Genomic DNA, 10,275 nt, shown 5'->3' with positions numbered 1-10,275 from the left:
TCACTTTCCTAATTTTGTTTTCACAAAATGATATTTTAATGATAGGGACAAGATGTTGACAATTAGAGCTAAAAATAAACATTAAGATGCTGGTGTAGTTTGAAGAACTAAATATGTTCTAATTAAGTTGTTCAACAAAACTAATTTATTTTTTAAAGTGTAAAATATTTGAATGGTTAATTTTCAAAGTAAATTTTCATTGAATAGTTAAATTTTACTTATATCCCAAAAAACATCCCATTGATTTGACTAATGCAGAGAATGGAAGTGGTCCTTGAGAGAATCCAAAACAACTCAAAGAACGGAAAGAAAGGCTGTTGAAGCTTATGTAATTTCACAACCATTTGGAACATCGAATTACATATAGTTAAAAAGATTTCAACTTTGATAGATAGAATAGGCAAAATTTAATTTGACACAAAATGTTTTAAATCAATGAATCAGACTTGCAACTTCTTCAGCTTCAACTTTAATTACTCAAATGACAATCCAATATAAGTTTGTTCATCAAACAAGAGCAACCATTTTCCATTTTTTCTGTGTGAGGAAGATTGTTAACAAGGTCACAACAACCCAGCCTCGAAGAGATTTCGCCGCCTTAAAGTTTCATCTACGAGCTTGAATGTTTTCTTTACAAGTTTCTGATCGAGAGCAGTAGTTCTGTATACCTTAAACACCCGATCTACTCGATCTGGTGCCGTGCTCTTAAAATACAACTCCTCGAATTTTTTCTTCACAAACCTGAATTCATCAATTCTAAGGGGTCACTGTAAAGTTCTTTTAGAAAAAATGCAAACAGAGGAAAAGGCAGCAGCATTGTTCCTAGCATCCAGCTACAGAAAAGGCTCTGTTTAAGCATATTCAGAGCCAAGAACAATGCTGTTGTAATCAACAATAACGAGGGAGTGTTAGATACATACTCATAGGCATGCTCAATCTCCTGTTTTCCAGTCGAAACTGGCTGATAATCATTGAACCATTCACACACACTGAGAGGGACCTATCACAAGAAGCTAATACATGTTAATATCTCATCAATGACCTATCCAAGTGCTTTGTGATACTCTCCATCGACACTTACTTTTAGAACCTTTTTCTCGAAGATATCGAATTTGTTGAGAAAAAGCATAAATGATGTTTTCTGCACCCGGAATAGAACCAAAGAAAAATAACTATCAACTTGTGAAAAGAAAATTATCAAATTAAGTATACTCGATCATGTAAACGGTAACAATGCAGAAAGAAAACCTCAAAACACTCTTGTTTCAGAACCCACTCAAAAAGTTCCTTGGTCTCCATCATTCGGTTCTTCTGTTCATCCTCAAAAAGTGTTTGATCATACCTGAAACAGTTATCGGTTAATCCATTGCAGTAAACTTTATATAATACTTATTCTTCCAAGCAGAATAGAAGAGGGACCACAACTAACTTTATAATTTCAATTCTTTTTGTTCCATTCCAAAGAGTGAAACTGCTTAATAGCCTGACCATCCGAACAATAAGAGATATTGGAATAGGACGACGAGTCTTGTCCGTCACAACTATCTTCACATGGGTTGTTAGATCACCAGCTAGTAAGATCTTCTTTTCCTCTATCAGTTCACACTTTTAAAATTATTATCCTTTCATTTCATTTGGACAATCAACTTAGATCACTACCTTCCAAAAGCTATTTTCCAACCTAGTCCCACCCACTCCAGAAGAAAACAAATTAAAAGAAAACAAGAGAAAAGCAGGTAGTAAAAAGCCTTTTTTCACAAAACTTTATTGCACAATTACATATTCCTAAATGGAATCCCATCAGCATCTGGGAAGCATACATGACAACCCAGTCGTTACTCCATAAACATCAATGAGAGTGCCATAGATTTTCAGATTCCAATGTCTAGACTTTTCTTTTATCATCTACGTTTATCAAGACTACCACAGGATCATAAATGGGTTAAAAGAGTGATGGTCTTACTCACTAATAGCAGCACAAAAGATTACTGCTGTAACACCTTCAAAAAGATGAATCCATTTTCTCCTCTCATTTCTCTGTCCACCAACATCAAAGAGTCTATACACTTCGCCGCTCTTTTTATTTTCACCAACGGGACTGCCAAAATCAAACCGATACCATAATTAATTACAATGCCAATATTTCATGATGAACGAAGTGTAACACACAAGAGCATTAACATGAAGACTTTTTAATACTTATCTTATAATTATGAATTATTATCATATATACATATGTATATAGACACATATGTATATTCTAACGAAAATGAACTATTTGTTCCTAGAAATAGAAACAAACTGTGAAGAGCCATGTAACAAAATATTTACCTAAACTGGATTTCAACAACACCTGTTGTACGAACTCTTGCGTAGAGCACGTCCTCCTGTGGTCGAAAGCACATAAGAAAAGGAGCCAACTGATATATATACACAAATGACTCGATCTCATTACTAATTACAGTGAAAGAGAATACTCAAACATAAGCATGATATACAATGGCAGAAGGGATATAGATTACACTAAAACTTCGTTTAGTGTAGTAAGAAAGTGAGAGATAATAATTCAATCCAAGGCAATCAAAGAGATTAATTATATTTTTAAAACACAAAATTATTTCGTCCGTAAAATAGTTGTCACAGACAATTTTTTAAGGCACCAAAATCTGTAAAGTTGGTTTTTTCCAAAATTTCAGCTCATACAATGAACTTAACTGATAAGAGCTTGCTTGAGAGCATTTTCTAACCCTTTAAGCTAGACATAACATTAAATCAAATACCTTAGTTGGAATATAATTTGCATCAGATAATCTTTGCAAATTTTCCATGAAATATTGTGTGCAATCTGGAACCTGAAGTTCATTACCACGAGCATACGTTTCCTACAAAGAGAATGTGAACACTGAGCTCACTTAATTCAGGCTTATTCAAGAAGAAAAAAAGCTGTTTTAAATAATAAGCATCATAACTGATTTCATTTTAAAGATGCCACTAGCAAATCCACATGGAGCAATGGCTACCTGAATTGCAGCATCTTTCCAAAGAGTCTCTATATCCTGTGCACGCTCCCTAGTCAATCGCGGGTAATCCAATCTACCTCCGATATCTGATAATTTCTCACCAATTTCCTGGTTTGAATCACATGGAGGGACAATAGTAAGCAGGAAAAAGTTCAGTACACGTCCCTCCAAGTGTACACATATAAGCTAGCAAAGTAAATCCAGGGGAAAAGTTCCATTTTACCCCATACTTAGCTTAGGACCTATTTTAATCCTAAGATTTCAATTTCATCAAATTAGACCCCCCAGCTTAACTAATTTCCATTTTCTATTGAAGATTGGTGGATGGATATAGGTGTTCTTCCAGCTGGACAAGGATCATGAGTATTCTTTCTTCTACCTGTGTTGGATATTTTTCAGCTTAGGTTTCAGCAATTGTTCTCCTAATTTGTGGTGTTGTGCTCTTTTACCTAATTCATTTCTTGGTTAAATGTGAGTAGTTTCATTGTTGGATTTAGGTGTTCTTTACCTGATTTTGAATATTTTGTAAATTAAAATGTATGTGATTTATCTGTTAGTTCATGGGAACTTTCCTATTTTAGACTTAGGAAGGTATTAATTACACTGCCCGATTCAAATTTAGGGTCTATGAAGTAGAAAGCTTAAAAGGTAAAAATGATCCTTGCCCCCATATTTATTATCTAATATTTCAGATAAACGGTAAGTGAAGTTCTACTACAAAAATAAAGCTGTCCCAATTTCTGTTCCTGAATCATGAACCAGAAGCCAGCTACACAATTTCTTTTTGTAACCATTGGCAATTAATTTTAAATCGTACAAGATAAAAGCTCAAGCTATGTAGGTGCCAGTTCAGCATTGAACAGATAGATACCTTATTTTCACTGGATAATACATACTTCGAGAACTCTTTGTCATTTTGAGCAAGCTCCTTCGAACCATCATGTAATACCTGAAACGTCAAGTTCAATAAGAGGTTACAGCTCTTGAATTAACAAAAAGTACAGTATCGACACACCTCACATCAAATGATCAGTACATTATGATTTAAATTTTTTGGCACTCAAAAACCAAAACACAGTATCAACATGCCTCTAATCAAAAGATTGGGGTATTATGTTTTAAAATTTTTTAACAAATTCATTTGCTCTTTAAATCATGCAGAAAGGGAAATAACCAACACACCCTTTCAAATATTGCATACTTTTATAGTCTGATACACATTTGCATGAATGACTGGAATATAGCTCTTTAGCTCTGCCTCATCAAACCCGGTTTGGAACAACAATTTTATCTGAAAAAAAAGAATGAAGCAAAAATGCAAGAAATGTTAGTGGACCAACTTCACTTCAGCATTGCAGATTATGACGGTAAAGAATAAGAGAGCTTGCCTGCTTAAAAATTGTGGATTTCCCAGACTCTCCAGCACCTAAACAATTGGGTAAATCTCAGCTTATTTGCATTGTCAAAGAAAAAATAGAAGGAATAAAAGAACCCAGCGGTCATTATCACTCAGTAGCAGACATACAGAATCTCCAATCCTTTCCACATCAGCTGTGGAGGAAATGATTGAATGTTAACTAATAAGGGAATTTTACTGTTAACTAGAAGGAATAACTAGAAGGAATAACTAATGTTAACTAATATGAAACTCACTAATTATACAACATACTAACTATTACAAATTACAAACAACCAAACATTCAATTCGCAAATCTAACTCAACGAAAGAAGGCATGAAAACATAAAACTGATGTATTTACCCTCTAAAGTTTGAAATGCTGTCTCCAACATTCAAGTACAGACAAGATTCCTCATCTATTATACCGAGAAAACAAAGGTAATGTGAGGCCAAAATACACTTACCAAGCAGAAGAAGTTTCTGTATATGTTTTTCAGCCTCTGTTTCTTGTTCAATCCGCCTCTCTATTTCCGCAGCCTGGAAAAGCAAGCACTACGATTATATCGAACTCAAGATTCAACAAATAACCCAAGATAACCAAAACACTTTATTTTTTCAACTAGTACTATTTGCAGAAGCAAAGAATCATATATTTCTGATGAAGCATGATTCACCTGCTCATTTTCTTCAGCATCTTGTTCGTTGTAATGACGATTTCTGCTGCAGAGTAAACCCATATTTCTACTCAAATGAGACAGCATAGAAGACGGCAGAACACTAGTTATACTCGCAAAGATTCATCGCAATCAAATTGGTTTCCAATTGCCTCAAAAAATGCTCGCTCATATTATAATCCTCAAAGCCAGCCTACAAATCAAAAACCCCATTTCAAGCATGCAGAAAACAAAATCAAAACCCATTTCCAATTAACTTCAAACTTGATTCAATCGCACTATTTCACTAACAACCCTCTCATTTTCACCTCCAATTCAAAGAAACAGTACACAAAGCACAAAGTACAGTAAGATAAAATGCAATCCAATCAAAACCCATGTAAAAGAAAGGCATAAAATTCCGTACAGAATACCTAAAAGAAAGAAGGAAAAAAAACTGTTGGATCAAATTGAAGAAACCCCACGAGACAGAAACACAGAAATCCCAGTTCAAAGTAAAGATCTAGAAGAAGGTTGAAAAGGGGTAGTGTGAAAAAAGAGTACCGTCGTAAAGGGGTGGCGGAATCGGAGGGTCTAGATTTGGCGGATTGGTAGAGTAGTGAAGAGAAACTCGTCGTGTTCTTGGAGTGAAGTGGGGTTTGATAAAAAAATCGTATTAAATTGATAGAAGGAATAAAAAAAAAATGAAAGGGGGGGTGGTTTGTGGGAAGAGATAAAAGTGTACGAAAAGAGAGTATAATTGAGAGCAGAAGAAGAAAAATGGGAAAATTTTGGTGAGAAAAAGAGGAAAAAATTGTACGTGTCGGCTAAATCAGGAATGAAAGAAGGAAGAAAGAACCGAAAGCTGAGAAACAAAATGCCTTTGCTTTGCTTTTGCTTCTCTTTCAATTTCAATTTCAATTTCAATTTCTCTCCTCGGTCAAAGAAAGGAAAAGACAGGATTCTGAGTTTTTTTTCTTTTTTTTTTTTGAATTCAAAGACAGAGTCTGATTAGAATAAAAAACTGTTTTTTTTTTCGGTATATGTTTTTTTAAAAATTCTTAGTAAGTATCTATAAGGTTGGTCTTGGGAAAATACTTTTTTTTTTTTTTTTTTTTTGGTTTTGTTATGTATGACTGATGTGGTATGGACTGTGGACCGACGACCGTGGACCGTGGACTGTGGACTGAGCTGCCCTGTCCTTTTGTTGTGTCCCAAAGGCCAAAAGTTTTTTTTTTTTCCCCCCCCGATTATTTTCCTTCTAAAAGTATCATTTACTAGTTTAGAGGACGACGCACGATAAAAAGTAGAGAGTTGAGTTAGTAATTATTATTTAGAGAATTACATTGTCTGTATTCGATGTACAGAGTTGAGTTGGTAATTATTATCTGTGTTTGAGGACAAAGTTGAGTTAGTTGGGATAAGTGTGATTTTTGTAAATTAAATTTTAGTTTGTCGTCTTTTTTTTTTTTTTTTGCTATTGTTGATTTTAATTTTCAGTTATACACACATTTTCCTAACTTTTCTAAAAAAAAAAACTTCGAATTATTTTTTATTCTCAAAACATAACAAATTCTCTACAAAATATTCATATACATAACAAAATAATTTGAATTCAATTTTTTAAACACTCAAAAATCATTAATTACCGTAAAAGTTAAAAAAAAAAAAAAAACTTAAAGAATTAGTGTCATCAAACGAAATTATTGGCATTATTTTAGATAGAAGGGATGATACTTAAATGTTACTCTTAAAAAAAACCAAAACCTTACGATTTAAATCATAAAATCAACTATTAAATAGTATTTTTAAATCAACTTGTGGAATATATATTTACTTTTTTCTAAAACTGGTGAAATGATTTTAGAAATATTTATGTCTATTTTTCTACTATTATGTTGCATCAGTGTACAAACTACCTTTAAAAAAAATTGAGCCATAATTTTAAATCTAACTATTTCGTTAGAATTATGTAATTTTTTAAAAAATCAAGAGATAGGTTGTTTAAACATATCATTGAACTTTTGTTTAATGAAATAATAATAGGACATCGTATGTAATATTTTTTAAATATAAGAAAAAATGAAATAGAGGAAAAGTAATTAAATCTAAAAAAACAACCATAGAAAGGGGAAAAAAAGAGAGAAAAGAGAATTTGAGAAATAAAAGGGAAAATAAAATCCATACGAGCCGGACAGAGAAAAAGAAGAGAGAAAGTGAGAAAGACGAATCAGAAGGCTAAAGAAGAGAGAAGATGAGAGAAATTGAGTAAATGTGAAGAGACGCATGAGAGAGATAAATGACAAAGCAATTGAGGGAGTTGGGAGAGTAATAAAAATGTGTGGGAAAATGGGTGAGAGTGAAAGTGATAAATGGTGGATAATTAAACCCACCATTTTTTCTATTAGTGGTCGTCGAAGTTGGGCACATGAATGTGGTAGTCAGAGTATGTCGTCGAAGTTGCTTATGTGAAGGTAGTCGTTGGAGTTAGTCGCTATAGTTGTCGTCGAAGGTAGTTGGTGGAGCCCAGAGTTCTTCATCAAAATTGGTCGTGCGAATGCGGAAGTCGAAATTATTTTGTACCAAGGTGGTTGTCAGAATTGATTGTTAGAATGTCGTCGGAGGTGGTTGCCGAAGCTCAGAGTTGGTCATCGGATTTGGCCATCCAAAGGTGGTCATCAGAGTATGTTGCTAGAGTGTGGTAGTGATAATCGCCAACGGAGACCAATGGGTGGAACCATTAAAAATATTAGAGGGAAAAAGAATTAGGGAGAGTTGAGGTGAGTTGGTAAAATAACCAACTTAACCCCACCAACATCTAAAGTTAGTTGTCAAATATTGAGTTGGTAAAATACCAACTCAACCCAACTTTCCTTGGGTTGTCAAACACACCCTTAGTGTGAAATGTTAGTTTTTTCAAAAAAATAATGACGATAAAGAAAATTCATAATTTGTAGATCTTATTTAGTAATTATTTGATTTTTTTTATTTTTTAAATTAAGTTTATAAACACGATAAAAATTAGATATATATTGTAACTTTTTCAAAATAATTAGGAAAACAATGTAGTTTTGAAAATAATTAGGAAAATATTGTAATTTTGGTGATTTGACGTGGAGGGAGTGTGATGACATAATGGATCGAGTGTTGAACACTCGACCTCTTTTTTTTTTTTTTTTTTAAAATGGTCGATGTTCAACACTCTACCTCTTCTTTTTTAATTCTGTACTCTTCATTTCTTTTTTTAATTGAAAAAACATGTTTTTTTTTTTAATTTTATACTCTTTCTTTTCTTTTCCTTTTTTTTAATAAAAAAAATGTACTCTATACAAATTTATCATTCCATTTTTCAATAATAAAAAAAACTATTGTTGTTCATAATTGGAAAAATACTAAGATGTAAATTAAAATGTCATATCAATATAACAATTTAATGTCTCTTATTCATTTAAAATTAATAATAAGAAAACCAATGTGTTCTACAAGGCGGACGTCGTCGATTTCGAGCTGTTTGTCGTCTTCGACTTTGAACTCTAGGTTGCTCTAGTTCTTCTTGATGTTGCTCTGGTTCCTCTTGATCCTTCGGTGGCTCTAGTACCTCTGCAGTTGCTTCATAATATAAATATTCATTATGCTCTCTATGTCCACACCCATGTCCATGAATATATGAAGATGATGAACTGGTCTCTAAATCATAATATCATAAACCACATGCTGACATCATCATCATCAAACTAGCATAACCAGTCTGGCTCTGCGTCTGCGTCATAGGAGGCAATTCTTCCACATTTTGGTCAACCATCAAACTCATCTTATTCTACTTTAGCATGTCCCCTAAGCCTAAGAACTAGTGAAGAAGCAATAGGTATATCATACATATAATGTATCTCTTCTATGTAGCTCTTATTATTACTACATATAGTAAAGACATGGTTTGGATCATTTACAACATCATGAAGGCTACTGTTGCTCGATCTATGAGAATTATAAAATAATTAGACAATATTTAAAATAAGTTTAAATTAAAAATATTTAAACAAAATCTAATAATGTATAAGATGACCTACAACTGCTCCCTGACGAGTAATAAAGCACCTTTAATATTATTATACCGATGGATCTAGTCTTGAGTTACATCCTTATTAAATTGCATAATTGAACCCCTGTTGCAATAAACCTTCCACGATAGTGCCATTGCACTATCAAATGTGCAACTTTTTCAAACCAGTTTGCAGTTCTTATGTCAATGTCATGTAGTAGGGGTTCGATATTGCATTCTGATGGGACATCATGTTGGAAACTAAATTGTCTGATCACCCTGTCAAGAAAAAGTCACTCGCCAATGTGAAAACATATGAAAGGACTTATCGTCCGTCATATGTCTTGGTTGTTTGTGTAGAAATTGGGAAAAGTATCCATGAAAGTTTTGTAAGACTCCCAGATAATCAGAAACATAAAATATTATATTAAAAACAAGCACATTAAAAATATGTATAAAAAATTCAATTGGGTTCAACATTCATGTACTTGATCAGGTTGAAGCAGATCAAACATGTATCTATATTGACTGATTTACACGTGTAGTTGACCTAGTTACACAAAATTGGTCTCCCCACCTATAATATTTTAGATTTTAAATTAACTATATAAGTCACATCAAAATATTTATTAAATTAAATTAAATTAAATTAAAATAACATATTGATAACCGTATGCTCGTCCAGCTAATTGATCATCATTGACATGTTAGAGTTGTGGAGCCATTGTTAGAAATCGTTCTCAAGCCTATGATTGCATAAGTATCAAATGCTTAGCGATTTCACAAACGTCAAATTTTGTTGCTTTGCATAATTGTCTATACAACCATGTCAAACATGCTCCACCCTAAGAATGTCGTTCCACTTCATAAAGGTTGGCTAACAATTGTAGAAACATCAAGTGCACGAAGTGACTTGATCTGTTAGAAAAAAGACTTCCACTCATCATTTATAGTATGTATGCTCGTGTATATCTTATGACAGCTTCCTCGTCTGCATAAGCAATAAGCTCATGAAATTGTATCTCTAACCATGTTAAACTTAATATTGATTCTTTAATTTTATCAGCAGATGGGGTCACATCGAATAACAATCAAGAAATATTCAGCCAATCATCATGCATTACTCTAGTAACAGGCTCGTTGTCATCAAGTAACCCAAACAAT

General features: G+C 33.2%; 1 protein-coding gene across 3 annotated transcripts; it reads right to left on the bottom strand.

Moving 5' to 3' along the window:
- Positions 1-304: 304 nt before the first annotated feature.
- On the bottom strand, positions 305-5,953 carry LOC120087204 (guanine nucleotide-binding protein alpha-1 subunit). 3 transcript variants are annotated; one of them, XM_039044112.1, is made up of 15 exons: positions 5,637-5,953; positions 5,094-5,286; positions 4,884-4,956; positions 4,409-4,446; positions 4,222-4,311; positions 3,892-3,969; positions 3,021-3,128; positions 2,781-2,882; positions 2,332-2,387; positions 1,968-2,098; positions 1,430-1,592; positions 1,249-1,342; positions 1,082-1,141; positions 921-1,000; positions 305-741 (listed from the first exon to the last, which is right to left on the bottom strand). In XM_039044112.1, the coding sequence occupies exons 2-15, from the start codon at positions 5,178-5,180 to the stop codon at positions 564-566; spliced, it is 1,338 nt and encodes a 445-aa protein (XP_038900040.1). In that variant the 5' UTR covers positions 5,181-5,286; positions 5,637-5,953; the 3' UTR covers positions 305-563. The 3 variants fall into 3 exon arrangements, with proteins under 3 accessions (XP_038900040.1, XP_038900041.1, XP_038900042.1); XM_039044113.1 differs by having other exon boundaries at positions 5,507-5,646; XM_039044114.1 differs by lacking the exons at positions 1,430-1,592; positions 5,637-5,953 and having other exon boundaries at positions 564-741; positions 1,964-2,098; positions 5,094-5,180.
- Between the last annotated feature and the right edge of the window lie 4,322 nt (positions 5,954-10,275).

Source organism: Benincasa hispida, chromosome 9 (assembly GCF_009727055.1).
Source record: "Benincasa hispida cultivar B227 chromosome 9, ASM972705v1, whole genome shotgun sequence".
Taxonomy (NCBI): Eukaryota; Viridiplantae; Streptophyta; class Magnoliopsida; order Cucurbitales; family Cucurbitaceae; genus Benincasa; species Benincasa hispida.
The sequence above is the reverse complement of the archived record's forward strand: the minus strand, read 5'-3'. Positions and strand labels throughout refer to the sequence as shown.